The sequence below is a fragment of the Populus trichocarpa genome, chromosome 2 (assembly GCF_000002775.5).
Source record: "Populus trichocarpa isolate Nisqually-1 chromosome 2, P.trichocarpa_v4.1, whole genome shotgun sequence".
NCBI classification, from domain to species: Eukaryota; Viridiplantae; Streptophyta; class Magnoliopsida; order Malpighiales; family Salicaceae; genus Populus; species Populus trichocarpa.
In genome coordinates this window covers 8,336,758-8,356,687 of record NC_037286.2, presented here as the reverse complement: position 1 = coordinate 8,356,687, position 19,930 = coordinate 8,336,758, and the positions used below count along the sequence as shown (strand labels likewise).

The window sequence follows — 19,930 nt, the reverse complement described above, 5'->3', positions numbered from 1 at the left end:
AAAAAAGTGTTGCTTGGTCACCATGTTAATTATTTTTAATAAAAAATATTATTTGTTATTTTTTAAAAAATTATTTGATATTGATCTGGTTGTGCATAGTCAAGCCATCGAAATTTCACGGTATTAATGTCTTTTTCTTCAACTTAAAATCAACCCTTACAAATTTAACAGGTCAACTCTTTAAATTAGACTGAGTTAACGGGAAAAACCATGCCATTGGTTAGACTAACCACTAGATTAATTATCGAGGCTACATTGTGAGTTTTCTTATATGAATTGCTTTAAAGGTTTCTATGTAAAAACAAAAATTACTTCTTTATTCGTGTTTTTATTTTTTATATAAAACATTTTTTTATTAATAGCGTGGTTTTTTTTAATAAATGCTTATCATGGCTTGAAAAACAAGTTCAAATAAAACAACAACAAAATTATGCTTTGATAATTTTATGCAAATGTATGAGAAAATAATTAATTAATTAATTTGAGAAACCATGAAGGGGAAGAGAAAACATTGTCTCCGCATCAATGCCACTCGATGCTCTTGAAAATTAAAAATCTGCATACAAAATCACAAATATTAATTCTTTCGTTATTGTTAATCTTGAATTTAACGTAAATTCTTCAAGGAAATCTACAATAACAATTAACTTCTTCAAAATATTTACCAAGGTGGCGAGCTTGGTTTAGAAAAATAAACTATCTTCAGTAAAGTTAGAAACCTTTTCCAGGTTATTCTCTTTAATACATCTCAAGATATAGATTTTACAGTAATTTCGCATGGTTGGCAAGAAAAACAGATAAAAAAACATGTTATTACAGACGATGTGTCTTCGTAGCTAAAAGATACGTTTCTCTATGATACCTCCATTTTCTTAATACAATGACATCCCACTTTTTCGTATAGTAATTCTAAATAAGTAAAAAATAGCCATTTAACCTGTATTACACTGTGATTTTATATATATATAAAAGGTACGTCGGTTGTTTCAATGAATTTTTAACATGAAAAAATTAAAGTATAAATTAAAAAGTCAACGTAAGCATCTAACTAGATAAATCAATAATCATTTATGTAAATAAATAAAAAAGTAGTTGGCAATAACAAAAAAAAATTGAAAAAATTATGAAATGAATGCAAATTTAGATATTCAATCACATAAAAGAGACATTTACTTAATTGCGTTTACTAAACTTGTTTACTTGAATTAATAAAAGATAAATCTACATCTTAAAAAACACATAATCTAAAAGATAAATAAAATAAAAATGACGGAATAAACTCACGTCCTATAAAAATTGCGCGAGGTCGAACAAATCAAATCAGCAATGTTATTTAAAAATTAATATTTTTTATTTTAAAAAATAAACTTCACTTGTATAAAAAAATTAATGAATTGGAATAATATTTGAAAAATCAAACACAAACAAAACAATTCTAAAAAAACCTTATGTTAAAAAATGGCATGCAAAGCCCGTAATCTAGATCATAAAATCGAAATAAACTCTTAGAAAATAAATTGAAGATAGTCACCAAACCAATATTTTTTTAAAAGTAATAATTGCATAACGATAAGATCGTACGAAGCCGAATATTCCCCAACACATCAAATGTTCAAAAGATGAATTCATAAAAAAAAAATCTAAAAAAACGAGGGAAAAAACAATTTGAGGGAAATAATAATTTTATTTGATCTGCGCTCTGCAACGGGTCGTAATTTTTCTTTTAAAGAAAAACACCTGGGTACAAAAGCTATCTTGATATTTTTTCACATAAAAAAATTACAAGTGTAAATCAAAAGGTTTATCCAAACATCTAGTAATAATCTATGCAAATACATAAAAAAATGTTATTAACAATAACTATAAGAGAAAATAAAAAAATTAAGAGATGAATGTAGATCAAGATTATTCATTTATTTGTGTTAACTGAACTTATTTATTAAAATCAATTAAAGAAAATAAAAATAAAAACATATATAAAACCGAGTTAATAAGATAAAAGGAAAAAAATATGCATGGTCGAACATATTCAAAATATTATTTCAAAACAACTTTTTTCTTTGCAAAACAAAACCTATCTATATATAATAAAATTAAAAGATAAATAAAAAAAATCTACAAAAATTAATTACAAAACAAAACAAAAATTAAAAAAAAACATCATAAAAAAAACCTGCAAAACTCGTGGTCCAAGTAATCAAATCGAGACAAATTGATTAAATTGAAATTGAAGGTGACCACAAAATTATTTTTTAAAAAAATAAATAATATAGAATGATAAAATGATAATGTCGAAACTTAAGACTCGATAATTTAATATCGAATGATGAAATTAAAAAATTAAAAAAAAACCTTCAAAAAGATCGAGGTTAAATCATACTAATTTTCAAGATCCGTGACTTAGAACATGACTCATGAGATTATGATTGCTTCATGAAAGGTAGACACGAAGCAAAATTTCTAATTATCCAAAATTAAAAAAAAACAAATAACAATCAAAACAATAAAGACCAAATCTAATATAAAAATAGATGAAAAAAATATCTAGGGACTAAATTGAAAAATAAAATAAATAAAGAAAAAAATAAAAAATAGCAATTAAAAAAATAATAACCAAATTGGATACAAATATTTAAATGCGGTAAAATACTAAAGGGTAAAGTTGAAAATAAACAAAAATAAAAAAAAGGATAAAAAAAACAGCAATCAAATTAATGGGAACCAAGTTGGATATTAAAAATAAATGAGATAAAATATCGAGGGATGAAATTAAAAATAAAAATAAATCAAGAAAATGATTAAAAAACAAAAAAAAACAGCAATCAGAAGAACGAGAACCAAAATCAATACAAATACAAACTAGTATGACACGTTTTGTTTTTTGAAGGGTTGATATAAAATTCGAGGCCAGGAGAGAGAGAAAAAATCCACTGGAGCCCAACTGCTGCTCCACCGTACACAAGTGCCTGGTTAACGAGAAGAGGACGACATGATGCTTCCAATGTTGTATCGTAAGGCGACATTTGACCATTAAAAAGTGTCGCACGTGCCACCTAGAAAATGCGTATGCCTCCCACTCGCTGAAGTATGTGTAGCAAGCATCGCCAACTTTTATTCTTAACTATATCTATAATTGTTAATAGCCTGAATTTTCACTCGTTCATATAGTTGAAAACTAAAAAACCATACAAAAAAGCCCCTGGATGTTAGTTTTTTTTTTTTAGGGATAATATAGTCATTTTACTATACAATCAAAGAGTTGAGAGTCCAAAAAGCCCTTGAACCCCACTTTTATTTCTATCTTTGTGATTATTTAAGTTATTTTAATGTGCATTTAAAATGTCTATATCTATATTTGTTAATAGCCTAAATTTTCACTCGTTCATATAGTTGGAAACTAAAAATCCATACAAAAAAAACCCCTGGACGTTAGTTTTTTTTTTTTTTTAGTGATGGTATAGTCATTTTACTGTATAATCAAAGAGTTGAGAGTCCAAAAAGCCCTTGAAGCCCAATTTTATTTCTTTGCCTTTAGAAGTATTTGAGTTATTTTACTATACATTTAAAATGTAAGAAGAATATTTTTTTCCCGATCAATATGACAATGACTTATGAATTCTATAGAAAAATTTGTCTTGCCCCCAATAGCATATCACATGATTTTGTTTGAGAATAATAAAATTGTCATGTCATGATTCTGATCTATAGTAACATACTAGCATTGGCTCCCGAGCTTCGCTATGGTGCCGACTATTTTTTCATGCAAAAATGATGTTTAAGTATTAGAACGGGGTTAAAAAATGACATAAAAAACTAGCAATGATAAGTGTGTAATAACGCTAATTAGGGTTAAGTCAATAAAAAATAACAAATATTTAATTATTATTATTGTTGTTATCATTACTGTTATTGTTATTACTATCAATGATATTATTGTTTTCATTATCACTGGTACTACTATTACTACTACTATTTTCATAACTAGCATTGCTGCTATTATTATTTTTACTAGTAGCATTATTATTATTTTTAATATTATTATCATTGTTACTATTATTACGATTACTACTACCACTGCTGAAAAAATAAAAACCATTAACTTGATTTGAAGGATAAAATTGAAAACTATAAAAACCTTGACAACAAAACCAAGAAAAACAACAAGAAATCAAAAGAAGAGAGACCAAACTATAATCACTATTATTATCATTGAAAAAAAATATATTATAGACTTGATTTGAAGGATAAGACTGAAAGCCATACAAATTTCATTAAAAGAGTAAAGGGGCAAAAATACAAAATTAAAAGAAAAATGATCGAATCGAAAATTATTATATACAAATTAGAAACCAATAGTTAAATTGAAAACATATAAAACTTTAACAAAAGAGAAAGTGATGAAAATATAAAAATCAAAACTGAAATGATTGAATTTGAAATAGTAATAACACTAAGAACAATAATGTATTTATCGAGGTAGGAAAGAGAAATGAAGGGAAAAAAAAGGGGTAACTGAAGATAGACCAAGAATAGTTAGATCACACGCGTCGCCTATGATGAAAGAGGAGACGACAGAGAATCGAACTATATGATGAAATTTCATTTTTGACCACCGAGATGTTGCACGCGCCGCTCAAAGGACATGACATCTCCCACTTACTGGCGTGTCACGCGCCAACAACTTTTTATAATTAAAAATATTATTTCAATGGTAAATTGCGACACTACTCTAATGCAAACTAACAACTAACCAAAAACAAAAAAAAAAAAAACTGGACCAAAAAATCTTAATACCCCCTACCTTAATGCATTAAATTTATTGGATCCAAGAGTATATTTGTAACTCAACTATATATAAAAAATACCTACATACCCCTACTTAGAATAATTGATTTTTTTTCACTCTCAAGGAGTGTTTTTGTTATTTTACTGTTCATAAAATACTATACAGATATAAATACCCACACACAAATCAATAATGATAAATGATCTTGTGAAAATATCAAAATACTCCTTAATCAAGGGTATTTTTTTTATTTGCCAAGACTATAGATATCACTCAAGTATTGTAGTGAACAATGAAGTGAGTATGTCTATGGTGATTCTCCTGTGCATTTTAGTATATTTGTTATGTCTAATATACAATGAAATGCTTATCTCATTTAATTTTGTTTTTTTTTAAATTTTTAATTTTCAATGCCACAAATAATTTTTTGGTAAAAAAAATGCATAAAAAAATATTTTTAAAATTTAAATTACAGTTTTTATATAAATATATTTTTCTTTTATAAAAGAAACCAAATAAAAATAGATTTCGAAAATTATTGAGGAAATAAATAATAATTATCTACGCACAAGGGCAGTCCCGCGAAACCACACTTTCGAGGTCTAAATTCTTTTTTTAATAAAGCTGCTTCTCCATGTGATCACTATTTTTCTCCGGTTCCTTCCCCTTTGAAAGAGAAAAGAAAAAGAACGAAAGCTGTCAAAAACTCCAAGGTCAGATCTCGCGATCAAACCCTAAACCCTAAAATTGTATTTTATAGACCTGCGATTTAATCAGGTACTCTTCGTTCTTAATGCTCATATAATCAGTGGTTATTAAACTTAATTATTTACCAGGATCAAATTGATGATTTTTCCCCAACTACTGGTTTAATTCTTGCATCCTTCATTAGAAGTGCTAGTTCTCAGATTATGCAAAAAAATTGATTGTCGGAGTATAAATTTTATTCTTTGTTTCTTACTAGCTTTGTTGATTTTTAGTTTATAATATTCTATTATTGACTAATTTAAGATCTGGCAAGTTGAAGCGCGTGAACTTGAGGTCATTACAAGTAATATGTGCAACAGTTCTTTTTTTTTTTTTTCATTTTTGTTATGTGGTCAAGAATCTTTGGTTATAGTGTCTTCTAATGTTATCATATCCATGGAGTAGTTATTAATCGGGGATTCCTAAGTGCACATGACAATGCGCTTGAGACATGTGCAATGGACTCTGGAATTCACTTGAGCATGTCTATAAATTCATGTTTACATGTCTACCAATTCATGCATGGATGTGTAAGCTCTCATAGCACAATCATAGCACCTGCAAATGTGCTTAGTGTTTCTCTTATTAGTGTGCTGTCATGCTTATTTTCTCCGGCAATCTAAATTACATTGTTTGAACTTTGGAGCAAATAGGCAGCATGCTTGACTTAGTGATTTTCATTCCTTTGGAAACAGATTCTTGAGCTCGCAAAAAGGAATGGTCTGGATTGACCTTCTGTATCTTTTTAATGGAATTGTGAAGTTTTGATTGTTCCGGTAAGTATAGTGGGAAGCATGAACATTGTTAAGGGTGTGGCTGATCTCATTCGAAGGACATCCAGTGGTCAAACTGGAGAGTCCATCCAGGGGTCATCATCTGGGAGGTTTTCTCCTCCTTCTCCAAAGATCTGTTTCAGGTATGTGTGACTAGTCTGAATCTGCTTATCATGATTTGCATTTTTCTTTTCTTTGATAAGAGTTGAGGATTCTTATTAATGTGGAAAGAAAGCACTTCAAATTTACTGTTTGTGTGTTTGTTTTTAATTGTTAAAGCCTATAAATCAGTCATTGAAGGCACAGATGGAGTGCTGCAGATTTATGAGAAAGACTACCAGTCATCCTCATTTAATATACACATCATATAAAATAAATTCAGAACGAGCAATATGTAAAACTTAAGAATGCTTTGCTAGAGAAAACTCCCTACTTTCCCACAAGTATCCCGTAAATTGTTCAATGATTTGAAAATGGATTCCTCCTCAAATATTTTTTTGTCTTGTCCTTTCCACAACACCCAAAATATTGAGGTATGCAGTTCTGTGTCTTTGCGAAGCTTATGGTTGTTCTTGTATAAAGGCCTTTACCCTCAATTAAGCTTCAAGTTCTTGAACTGTTAAATCTGCCATGACCTTGTGGAAACGTGCAATCTTGTACATCATCACCCATAAGCTTCTAATTTTTTATTATCTGCACATATATCATGTTATAATAATGACTTATTGTATCAAGTTGATGTGCTGAAGGAATGGTTTAGATCTATGATAAACTAGTTTCACAATAAGTTGAAGTTTTGAAAAAAGAAAAGAAAGTAGAAGCATTGGAATGCCTGCTTCTTTGCCTGTAAAAATAGCAACAGAAGTTTGCTACAAAATACTGAATAAGGTATAGTAGGAGAAGAGAAGATTGCTTAACATGTGGCCATTGTTGGGAATTATTTATGTGATGGACTCTTCCCCTCCTGCCCCCTAATTTAACAGTGGATTAAAGTTATACTCCCCTATTCTGATCCTCATTTATTTGTCTGCCACCTATTTCCTGGTAACAGACAACTTTTCAAATATACCAGTAGCTATTTTGATTAATGGCTTAAACTATTTTCAAGTGCAAGTGTCAACAATTTTTCTGTTAGACTTAAGCTTTGTTACTCCATCTCTGGAGTGCAACGACATAGATTTTTTGTGCACCCTTTAGTTCTTACCCCTAGATTTTCCATTTCTCAAATAGCAACTGCTGGTTAATCTACCTGATATTCATACATTTTGGCCATCTTATCAGTGAAGTAGGTGACGAGGCGGTTTTACATACACTCTGGGAGAAATATGAGAATGCTGTTGACAAGGTATGACTGCTAGTATCATGGTCTTAATTTTTTTTTTCCAGTTAAACTGTTTGGTATCTTTCCAGCTAAACTGTTTGGTATCTTTCCAGCTTCTTATGCTGTATATTGTTTTGCTGAAAGTAACGTGTTATGCAAATTCATCTGTCATTTTTCTTTTGTCCTTGAAGCAAAAAGATTTTTTAAATCCATGCACAACTTGATTAATTTAGAGGAACTCTTTTATATCTATAGATGTGACTTAACATGGAATGAATCAATAATTTTGATATGCGTTTTGCAGAAACCATGTTTATTGTGTCTTTGGAGCTTTTCTATCCCCTAATTCTTCCATTGAAAAATGATGAAGGTTTTATATATTGATAGAGGCTGAGCTGGGACATGTTGAAAGTAAACACCTGTGATGGTTCATACTAAAATTAATTTATTTATCAAAAGTAAAGCATATATTCTAGCTTGTGTCTATATTGTATTCTTTATGGATGATCTATCACATAAAATAAGGCGATAATTTTATTGATAGGAGAGGTATAGAAATGCTTGGTCTGTGAATGAAATTTTATTTGCTTTAGCAGGGGAAGTCTGTGTTTTAACAAGTGAACTATTAAAAGGAAGTATGTTTCTTGAGCTGTTCTGTGTAGCAAGCTGCAGTCTATCACTCGTATACTTAATGTTTCAGTTTCAAAATAAAGATGACTTACACAATGTCATGAACAAATGTTTGCACTTTGTTGTATGTCTTTTTTTGCCATCATTCTGTGAGTTGCCAGGTTTGTTGTAAATCCAAGAGTTAAGGGGGTTTAGGACTAGGTCATTTGGTGGAGAAGAATATGGCCCTTGTACAGAAATGGTTGTGGCCATTCCTTTAGAACCAAATTCTCGTGGTCCATAGTTGTTTGTGATTTTCATGGTGCCCATGCTAATGGCTGGGATGCCTAACTTGGATCATCTGTCTCAGATTTGAGCCCTTGGAAGCTCATTTCACAGGGAGGATTTTTGGTTAGGAGAAACTCCTCTTTCTATCGCTCTCTCACATCTTTGTCACCTCTCTGGTTTGCATAATGCTCCTATTTCTTATTTTTGTTCGATCGAGGGGGATAATGTAGATTGGAATTTTCATTTTTTTTTGGAATCTTAACTATAGAAAATCAGAGGATTTCATTAATTTACTTCCTATTCTTAGTTCTTTTCTCTTGACTAGGAAATCTGATAGAGTTTTGGCTTTGGAAGGGTCTGATGCATATCTTGCAAGTCTTTTCTTTTCCAAATTTCCCAGTACCCTTACCCTTTGTCTTTTTCTTTGCCTCATCGTATCTGGAAAGTCAAGGTACCCTCTAAAGTTGTGGCCTCTATCTAGATAATGGTGCCCAACATAATTAATACTTAATGATTTTTGCAAATAAGAAGGCTTCACAAGGCCTTATCTTCCAGTATCATTTGTCTAATGTGTCAAGAAAATGGCGAGTTTCATAGTCGCTTATCTTTACATTTCCCACTTGTGATGAATATGTGTTGTGGATTGTTTATTTACGGTGGAGATTCTTGGGTATTAATACTAATGTGTCATGAAATAGCTTCTTCATTCTATGTTGTATCTTGTCATTGAGTAATGCTACAACTTTTAAGGACCAGTACACTTTGAGACAACTGTTGTGGGGCAGGGCTTCTTTGTGGTGTCATGGTTAGGTGCTTGCTTTCTTTTTCAGGGAGGATGACCTCGTCTCCATCAAGCCTTTGTAATTTCCTTTTGCCATCGACAAAATGTTCTCTTGTCTAAAAAAAAATGTTTTCTGATTCACTATTTTTAGGCTGAAAAGAAGAAGCTATTTCATGTCTTCCTCAAGCAATTTTTAATGGTATTTGAGAAATGGGAACCCGCTAATGCCAGCCAGTTGCCAGAGGCTGCATTGACAACTGTGCCTCCCGTGGAGTATCCATTGCGGGTTGATGATATAATTGTTGGCTGCTCTGCTGGACACCCTGCAGAAATCATTCTTGCATTGACTGAAGAGATCACACAGTTAACCTCTCTTGTTTCTGAATGTAAGATCCTGATTGCTGATGTTTTGTCTGTTTAGCTGTACAAGTTAGAAAATGAAATTCCAATTTGCTTGATGAAGATAATAATTTTTTTTTGATATTTGTTAATGATTGTAATGGACTTGATGTTTCTAGCAGTGGTGGTCTAAGATTGCTTCAGAACTAGTTTATGTTTGTCTCTCACTCAAGGGTGCTTCAGATCTTACAAACCAACAAGCTGAAGAAACTGGTCTAATATATAGTCATCGGAATTTGTTCTTTACTAATAGCTCCAATTTTTTTGATGACATGTCACTGTTATAATGACCCAAACCAACTCAATCCAGTTTGAAGAAATCAACTCACGACAAGATCTTGGTGGTCTTTTAGAACCTACAAGTTGCATCAATTGAAAATCATTCACTGTTCTCAGGATCATTTATTGCTTTCCGGAAAAAAAAAGAACGGCCTGTTCAGCACATCTCAGTACACCCTAGGAAGATATGACTATCCACTATCAAGCCTATAATACTATACAGCAGATGACAGCATGTTCTGAGCCTCACATGTAACATGTCATTGTATTAATTTATTAAGAACTACTGTTTAAATAAAACTGCTAACATAAGATTATACCATGATTTTCAAAATACAATTTATTGAGAAGAAATTCATGAAAAACTGTCATAAGATTGTCTTCAAAGACATTTCAATGAAAGTAACGCCAGATGGCAAAAACATTTTCTTTTCCTTTTCTTCTTCTTCTTCTTCTTCTTGAAGAATCTCATAGCACAACATTACACAATATCTTGCTCTTTTACAGTTGTTTTAATTGCTAGAATTTATGCACAATGTGTAGTACACCAATTTTTTAATCATTATTGTTACTCTCACCTTAGTAAACCAGTTGATTTCCTCCTCTCATGGCATATTGTGGCAAAGCTTGCCTTTTCTCTTACTATTGTCATCATCATACAAGTTATTGGCAACGTGATACTTGTGCATCCTATTTTAAGTGTTTGGTGATATCTTAATTTTTAGGTTTAATAATGAACACCTTTGTGAAGGCAGTGCATGTTGCATGATTCTTACCTCCCTTCTTATTGACCTTTTCCATATTGATTATTTTTTTTCCATGTTAATAATTTTTTTTCATTGTAAATCCAGTAAACACCAGTGTGGTGCGCACCAGGGTGGACTCACCAGGGAATTCGACAAGTTTGAGTATCACTTCTGAAGGGCTGCCCTTGTTGAATGCTTTAACAATAATTGTTCGTTCAATGCATAACTGCAGAGTTTTTGGATACTATGGCGGGATTCAAAAGCTAACTGCATTAATGAAAGGTACACGTAATGTTTGCTTCTCTTGCTATTTTCTTTTATGTGGCGATGGATTCTTGGTTGTATTGACATTTAATCACTGTAAGATACATTCTCACTTGGGTTCTTTCTTGGGTCCGAGGAGGGAGCTGCTGTCTCTAACTTGATGCCTATCATCAAAATTTCTTATCCACAACTTTGAATACTGTCCTTTTGTTTCTAGAGTAGTTACTGCCATAAAAGTCAGAATGTTTTGCCCATTTTTACTTTATTTTTGTTTTTAATTCTTTCTTTTCAGGGGCTCTTGTACAGCTAAAATCAATAACAAGTGAACTATCTGGCGACGAGAGTCTGTCTAGTATTTCTCTAGATAAGACCAGACTTTTGCAACAAATACTTTTATATGTGGTGTCCATAATATGTGGTTATATTGATTTAAATACAAATTTATATGAGAAAGCACAGTTGTTCAGTAGCCATGCAGAGTTTTTCACCCCCAGTTGGGGTGCATCTTCCAATGAATCTTCTAGTGGTGTGAAGGTTCCTACTGAAACGAGGCTATATTGGCATCAGAGGGCAGTTGTGTCAGTGATGGAAGCTGGTGTTCTTAACTGGTTAGTAGGTAAGGTAGGCACTTTTAAGATCTTTATACATGTTAACTTGACTTGATAAAGCACAGTGAAAAGGATGCTTCTAAATTGGTTTAGTAATTATTGTCCCTCTACTGAAAAGAGGAAAAAAGCATAGATGTGTCATAAGGTTGCTCCTGTATGTATCTCTGAGGACAATGATTTTATATATTCAAATACAATGAACACACCCACCCACTCACCCACCCGTGGTATTTCAATCCTCTCTTGTGTTGGGAAGGCTTTAGCTTCTAGTCATTTGCAGTGTTGGTCTTTCATGTGACTTATTTTTATGAATGAATATTTCACACCTTTAGTTTTTCATGTGGCTTCTTTTCGTGAATGAATATTTCACTCCTTTAATTCTGAAATATTTAAACTCACATAATATGCTGCAGGGAAATTTCCACAACATTGAAATTTATCTGGCCATATGCATGTAGAGAGAGTGTCATGGTTGATTATTTATAAGCTCTGGATTATGAATACATTTGGTCATTTTTTAGTTGGGCATTCTTGTGGGGCAGGGTATTGGATCTTTGAGCTTTGTGGTTGGGAAGGGAAAGGATTACAAGATTCTTTGGCAGTCCATGGATGGAGAATAGCTTGATAAATTTTGAGAACCAATTCCTGTCCAAGTAGTTATCATGGAATATAATAGTTCTCTTTAACCTTTTCATGTTTGTTCTACACCTGTGCTTCTAGCACATCATTGGCAGGATTAGGAAGCTCTTTTATTGATTTCCCCATGGAGGATATCATATTGTATAGTTTTTTTTTTTAGATTATCACCTTTTCTTGCTTAATTAAATACTCTTCTTATGAAAAAAAGAGCGAAAATCCTGATACTATCTTCTGGCATCCCCACTGAAGTCATCACTTAGTGTATGTGACTTGAGCTTAGAAGTTGCACCAATCAATCCTGATAGAAACTTCTCGTGTCATTTTTCTATGGTCCACAATTAAATTAGTACTCTCGCTGAACATTTATTCTTATTTGCATTCAACATTCCATGTAGCCGCTGCCCATGACTAGTTTGTGATTGAGGCTTGGTGTTGTTGTATTCAACATTCCACTCACTGAATTTGTTTGTGCTTCAGAGTTGCTGCGAGTCATCAGAAGGTTGAGCATGAAAGAACAAAGGACAGATTTGTCACTTCAATATTTGACTTTGTGGACTCTTCATCTAGCATTATCCAATAATCCACGTGGTCAAAATCATTTTAAAAGCATTGGAGGGCTTGAAGTTCTGCTGGATGGACAAGGACTTCCATCAATTAATGTGCTATTGTGGAGGAACGCCTCTCATGTTGGTGATGAAAGGTAATAATTTTCATGTTAGGATATCAAAATCTGATGGCAAACTTTGTTGAGAACTTTGATGATTGGCAAGCAACATTTTTTTATCTAATGATTGCATTTGATGGTTATCGGAATCTCTTCGATGATGTCAGTTTTAAGATAAAATGAAATAGACACTCATGAGGAAATATGGTTCCAAGGTAAAATAGAAACTTTTCAACTTTTTTTTGGATCACTGGAATGTCCAAATGTAAAATACACTGTCCTTATCTTCCTAAAATCTAGTTAATGCTTTAATATCCTCATCCAGTTGATAATATTGGAAGCATGAGCAATGATGTATTGAATTGTCTTCCTTCCTTTTTTTAATACAAGAAAAAATAGAGAAAATGAAACGCAATGGAGAAGATAAGGCATCCTCAAGATTAGTACCAAGTTTTACTGAAAAAGGGTTTTCTGTATTTCCCATTTTTTTGGCAAATCATTTAAATTTGCTCTCCACTTCCCCTACACAATGCTGAAGCAGAACACCTTGAAGAAGTTGAAGGCCATAAACTGATAAACTTAATCTTGCCTGAGTTAACTATTCTAGTGTGGTTAGGCTTGCTGAAATTTGCATCTGCCTGGAGAGAATGTTGGGGTGGAGATTATTGGAATTTCTAGAGTGGATAAGATTTTTAGTTATTGCCTTGAGCCTCTGATTTTTCTGATCTCTAACTTCACTGCTCTTCTGCTCTTGCTGTGCGTGTGTGATGTGGTCTGCTGCATGAAAGTTCTGACATTAGTTAATTTCTCTTTTAAAGCATTTAATTTGCTGCTTGTGCTGGCATTATTTCACTTAGCAAATTATGGTTTCGAGACTGTTAGAAGTTTAGCAGTGTTGCTTTTGTTGTAATTAGCAATGACAAGATATCAGATGCTGATTTAGTTCTTTTCTTTACCATTTTGAAATATAATGTTATGTTTGTTTTGGTTTCTTTCATATGCTTTTGTTTCAAGTTGAACCTTTGTCTTAACTTTGTTGTGCTCACCATCATGTCTTCTTAAAATATAAGGTTTGCATTCTATTGCAGAGGTGAGAATCCCTTGCTGAAAATATTCCAGTTACATGTACTGTCTTTGACAGTTCTAAGAGAGGCTGTGTATCCTTCAAATCATGCATTTGCATAGATTTAATGTTCTACATTGCTCCATTTGATATCTTGCCTCGAAGTGAATCCAGATTATGTGTGTATAGTGCTTTCCAACTTTGTTTATGAAATGAAAAAGATAACTAGGCTTTAAGTTGATACTTCAATCATTAGGAAGTTTAGAATTCTGAATTGCATGGAGCGAAAGGTATCCTTTGATGAAGAAAAAACAAATCATGAAATCTTCTTTTTTTAAGGAAAATTGGACATTATATATCGTATCAGGGGCTAGGTTGGTAGGAGTTCTCTTAGTATCTGGCTCGGACTCCCCATTTGTGTTTCTTGGTCCAAAAGGTGAAAAAGAAAGCCTTTTTTTTTATTCCTCAATATTTCTGCTGTTAATTATGTACCAACAATTATCAATGCCCTTAACAAATATTCAGCTTTGGTAATATGAACAACCTGCAGTTCCTATGTGAAAATGGAAGAATTCATAAATTTGCAAATAGCTTTTGTTCGCTTTCCTTCTTGCTTCAAGAGTGTGAGCAGAATACAAAGGATTTGTCTGTACAGGATGATTGCCAAATTCCTGTTTCTGACTTGGAAAATGAGAATCATGTAAAGATGGAACGATCTTTTCCCCTTCCAGCTGATGCTGCTTATTCTAAACTTTGGAATGAATATGTTGTCAAATTGAGTGGGGTGCTGTGTTCTTTCATTGTTGCTCCTGAAAATATTAAACCTCACCATGTCCAAACAAACACTGGTCGAATTGGAATGCCAATTTCTGCAGCATATGGTGAGCTTTCAATTAAGTGGGTCATGGGGGTTCTTCTTACAGTCTTTCCATGCATCAAGGCTTGTTCAAATCAAAAGGAGTTGCCTAACCATTTAAGGTGATGACGCAGTGCGTTTTCTGTATTCTTTCCCTGTATTCTTGTTAGGAAATTCAGGGCACCAAATTTTCCTTACAGTGCATGTTTTTTTCCATGATTCCCTCGTTTTTCCTTTATTTGCTTGTTTATTTTGCAGGGTCTTTGCTAATGTCCTACAACACTCTGTACTTGATGCCTTTACGAAGGTTCTTGTTTCATCACCTGTATCACTTGAAATATTCAGGGAAGAGGGGATATGGGACCTTATCTTCTCTGAGAATTTTTTCCACTTCGGACCAGATTCAGAAGAAATGGCTGGAGAGTGTGGCAGTTACAATCAAGGGTTCCCAGGACAGCTTGACAGAAACTTGTCCTCTAGTAGCATTTCCAATCAAACAAAGATTAGTAGTTTTGAGATCCTTCAGATGGAAGTAATCTCCTTTGTGGAATTTGCTGCAACTTGCAATGGAACTGTGGATAACTTGGTAGGTTTTTGTTTCATTCACTTGATGATTCTCTTTTTGACTTAATGGTGAATAGTTCTTTAAGATTGATGTTTTGTTTCTTACATATTATCTGATAAGAAAGGAGATTGAATTTAGTCTGACTTGAATAAGCTGGTAAAACCTTGTAAATTGAGTTTGCATGATGACATTTGTTTTTGAAGATATTGGGGAAATATTGAATCATTTGCAATCCCATGTCTTCTTTTAGATATGATCTATGCTTTTCTTAGTTTTTGGGATAAGCTGAGCAGCATCATCTTTAGTGGTTAAGCTTTGTGATCCATGTTGGAGGGGAATAATAACATAACATGGCCATGTTCCTATCTTATTTTTTATGATGTCATTGTTTGGAGTGAAATAGCATTATTTCGAAAGGGTGAGGAAATCTTTTGACTTATCTGTGATTATAAATGTCACAAAATTGTTCTCATCTATTTCTTTTGGAGTTCATTGATGTTATCGATTTTAGCTTTTGTTGTTGTGACTTTTCTTTCATATATGAGTCACATTGAAAGGATGCCCTCCATTTTTGGTCGTTCTCGGTATAAACAAACTTGCTTATGAACTAAAAATATGAATGTTTGTTGAAGGGGAGAGATGCTATTTTGAGGCACTTTGTTATCTGGGTTTTGCAAAGGCCATAAATATCTCATTATTAGTTGATAAACTTGGTAGTGTTGCATTTGTCATGCTAGAATTTGCTTTTCTGTTTTGCAGCTTGAGGTGTCTGTTTTACTGGATGCCTTAGAACAATGTGCATGTCATCCTGACATCGCTGTTGTTCTTGCAAAGAGTCTACTGCATATATTGCAGCTTTTGCCAGAGAAAACGATTGCCTCCTTCAAGTCTCTAAGTGCAGTTTCTCGGGTCCTCAAAGTTGCATGTATTCAAGCCGAAGAGTGTAGAAGGTCTGGAAATATGAGCCCTTCTCTTGAGAGTAAAATACTACCACTTCATGGTGGTCAGAGACCTAATTCAGAAAAGATGGGCCAAAGTTGGTTTACATGCATGGATACATGCATGGAGCTCTTCACAAAATTTTTCTCAATTGCTGATGATGCAGGAAGTTTCGTTTTGTGTGACTGGACTTGCATTGATTGTTTGTTTGATTTATTTTGGGAAGAAGGCATGAGAAATCATGTGTTTGAGAGCATCCTTGACCTCATGAAGGTACTTCACTGTACTCAATGTTTGCTTGACAGTTGTTGTTGTTGTTGTCACTGTCAAGGCAACTGAACTTAACCTTTTTCCATGTCATCAGTTAGTTCCATCATCTCTAGAAGATCAAAAGGCAAAGTTGCATTTATGTTCAAAGTATTTAGAGACTTTCACTCAAATAAAGGAAAGGGAGAAAAGTTTTGCAGAGCTGTCTATCAATCTATTGGTTGGAATGAGAGAGATGCTCATGACCAATCCTGCGGTATGTTGTCCTCAAAAGTCATATTGATTTCAGAGACCTTATTATGGTTGCTATTATTATTTTCCTATGAGTGGGGTTGTGGGGGTTATATATGATGAGAACTTTGCTCTTGGGTAGTTTTGATTTCTTAATAGTTATTTGTTCTTTCAGTACTACCAAGCCTTGTTTCGTGATGGCGAATGCTTTTTGCATGTTGTCTCATTACTAAATGGTAATCTTGATGAGGTGTATGGAGAGAAGTTGGTTCTAAATGTCCTTCAAACTCTGACCTGCCTCCTAGAAAATAATGATGACTCAAAGGTAATCCCTTTTTCCTGCTTTTGTTTTGTGTGTTTTGTTTTCCTCTAATCTTCCTTCATGGTGCTCCTGTATATTCTCACCTTCGGATTCTATGAATAATTAACTTCAATTGAAAGGCTGATGTTTCTAATGGAGAATTATTTACAAAGTAACGATTTGACATGTATGTTTCTTGTCCATTTGGTAATTACAAATATTAATGCTATTGGTACTTGCAATAATTGAGAATATGTGCATGCATGTGTGTCTGTGTATGGATGTCCTTCATAGTTAGGAATTAGTGGATGAATGGGCTTGGTGGTGAATTACATGCCTGTTTGTGGCTGGGAACTCCATCGTCAAGAGATGGTAGATGTGGGAGTCCAGTAATATGGTATGGGCATTGAAGAGCTACTGCAAAGTAGTAAGATGAACATATTAAGGGGAAAGAGAACTAACCTGGCTGTTGGTTTTTGACTATAGTTTAAAACGTTTTGCAGCTTGGTATGATCTCTCAGTATATATAGAGTAAAATTCTCTTGTCCATTAGTTATCAGATGAAACGAGGCTTAATATGAGTCTTTTCATTCTATTATTCGTGTATATGAAGTCCTATTGATAATCAAGTGATCACCTTACATGTTAAAACAAGCTTGGAAATTGGATCTCTCTTTCTCTCTCTGTTTTTTTTTTTTTTTTTTTTTGGGGGGGGGGGTGTGGTTGGGTTGGTGTTGACAATTTTGGTGTGGTTGCTTAATTCATCTTATTTTGCCCAGTTTGATTCAATGTAACTAAGTCAATTTCCAACTTTATATACAAGCATTTCTGTGAGCACTCTGTTTGTGTGATTCCTGTTGTCCTTCCTTTTGCATCTTCTGATTTTTTTGGGAACACCGGTTGTACCACGTTCCCAAACGGACTCTTAATTATTGCAATGCATGGAAATTCTTTATTCATGTGGCTATGTAATAATGCCAATTATACTTAATCCATTAATTTTTGTAGGCTTCGTTTAGAGCCTTAGTTGGCAAGGGTTATCAGACAATGCAAAGTTTGCTATTGGACTTTTGTCAATGGCGTCCAAGTGAAGCACTTTTAAATGCACTTCTTGATATGCTTGTCGATGGAAAGTTTGATATAAAATCAAGCCCTCTCATAAAGGTGATATCCTTGCCTGAAAATTGGAACAATTCATTGCCAGTCACTGTTAGTTGATCATACATTTGTTAATTCTTATTTTACCTTTTCTATATACTTAAATGTTTTTATAATCTTAAGTTAGTGAAATAGACTTGCTTCTCATATATAGTTTTTTCCACTCTTGTTCTGCTTCAGAATGAGGATGTGATCATACTTTATCTCAGTGTTCTACAGAAGGTTGGTAATTGTTTCCCACTGTAAATTTTCCATTTGTTTGTTTCCTTTTCCTCAGATTTGGAGTGGCCACTGCCTCATCTCTGAAGTTGTCCCTTTTTTTCCCTCTGTTTTTTGACAACAATACTCTGTGTCATTACTTTCTATTTTATGACTGGGCAGAGCAGTGACTCTTTGCGGCACTATGGTCTCAACATGTTCCAGCAACTGCTCAGGGATTCCATTTCCAACCGAGCCTCATGTGTCAGAGCAGGAATGCTTAATTTTCTTCTTGATTGGTTTTCTCAAGAAGATAATGACAGCACCATTTTGAAAATTGCGCAATTGATTCAGGTCGTTGGTGGGCATAGCATATCTGGGAAGGATATCCGTAAAATCTTTGCTCTTCTCCGAAGTGAAAAAGTCGGGATGCGGCAGCAGTACTGCTCACTATTATTGACCACTGTTTTGTCAATGCTCAATGAGAAGGGCCCAACTGCTTTTTTTGATTTCAACGGGAATGATTCTGTAAGTCCCTATGGTTTCTTAGAAGTTATCTAAAGAAATAAATCTGTATCTTCATATCCAATTACATTGACATGCAGTGTTTTCCTTCCCTTCTTTATGGAGCTATACATCTATTTTGTAAGTGTATCTCCAGTTGGCTTTGATACTGATAGGAAGTTTTTCTATGCATTCATTATGTATATTTGGAAAATGATTTTGTTTTCCACATATCTTTTCTGTAAGTGCATCTCCAGCTGGCATTGATATTGACAGGAAACTTTTCTTTGTGTTCATAACGTTTATTTGGAAAATGATTTTGTTCTCATCATTTCATTGTCTTCTCTATCTTGTTACTTCTTTACAAATTTGTAATCAGATTTGGGGTTGGGGGGGGGGGGGGCACTGTTATTGTGCAATCTTTGTCCAGTTAAATGAACTCGATTTCACTAGTTTTAAGGATCTTTCTGTTTTGAGGCTATTGTTTATGGGATAGATTTTTTTTGTCACTGCTTTGAGAGATGTAAGGTTCTTAGTTTTCAGTTGGATTGGAGAGCTATTGTGTTGATTTTTTAACTTTGAATTGGATGATGCTTTAAACTCCTCTTTATACTTGTGATTTGTTTTATCATGATAAAATACACTTCTTTTACTCTTAAACATGAGTTTTTCAGGATACTTGCACTCTCATTCTCAGAGAAATTAACAATAATATAAAAAAAATGATTATTTGCATTTTCTCTTAACTTACTGCAGGGGATTATAGTTAAAACACCTGTGCAGTGGCCTCTCAGCAAGGGTTTTTCTTTTTCGTGCTGGCTTAGAGTGGAAAGCTTCCCTAGAAATGGAACAATGGGTCTTTTCAGTTTTCTTTCTGAAAATGGAAAAGGGTGCTTGGCAGCTGTTGGAAATGAAAGGCTTATTTATGAGGTAAGTTATTGGCT

The 19,930-nt window shown here is 33.3% G+C and overlaps 1 protein-coding gene across 6 annotated transcripts in view; it reads left to right on the top strand.

Moving 5' to 3' along the window:
• The first annotated feature begins 5,373 nt into the window (after positions 1-5,373).
• LOC7461846 (BEACH domain-containing protein B) overlaps positions 5,374-19,930 on the top strand; it is a 31,720-nt gene continuing 17,163 nt past the window's right edge. For 2 of the 6 annotated variants that reach the window (XM_052450839.1, XM_052450837.1), the window contains exons 1-17: positions 5,394-5,563; positions 6,229-6,449; positions 7,588-7,651; positions 9,457-9,691; positions 10,835-11,011; positions 11,286-11,609; positions 12,718-12,940; positions 13,993-14,061; positions 14,493-14,945; positions 15,082-15,409; positions 16,148-16,600; positions 16,692-16,850; positions 17,001-17,150; positions 18,135-18,290; positions 18,465-18,506; positions 18,666-19,010; positions 19,743-19,916. In XM_052450839.1, the coding sequence (XP_052306799.1) occupies positions 6,328-6,449; positions 7,588-7,651; positions 9,457-9,691; positions 10,835-11,011; positions 11,286-11,609; positions 12,718-12,940; positions 13,993-14,061; positions 14,493-14,945; positions 15,082-15,409; positions 16,148-16,600; positions 16,692-16,850; positions 17,001-17,150; positions 18,135-18,290; positions 18,465-18,506; positions 18,666-19,010; positions 19,743-19,916 (3,474 nt within the window). In that variant the 5' untranslated portion in view covers positions 5,394-5,563; positions 6,229-6,327. Of the gene's footprint in view, positions 5,564-6,228; positions 6,450-7,587; positions 7,652-9,456; positions 9,692-10,834; positions 11,012-11,285; positions 11,615-12,717; positions 12,941-13,992; positions 14,062-14,492; positions 14,946-15,081; positions 15,410-16,147; positions 16,601-16,691; positions 16,851-17,000; positions 17,151-18,134; positions 18,291-18,464; positions 18,507-18,665; positions 19,011-19,742; positions 19,917-19,930 lie in introns of those variants that run through there. The other 4 variants (XM_052450838.1, XM_024595297.2, XM_052450840.1 and 1 more) reach the window with 4 other exon arrangements.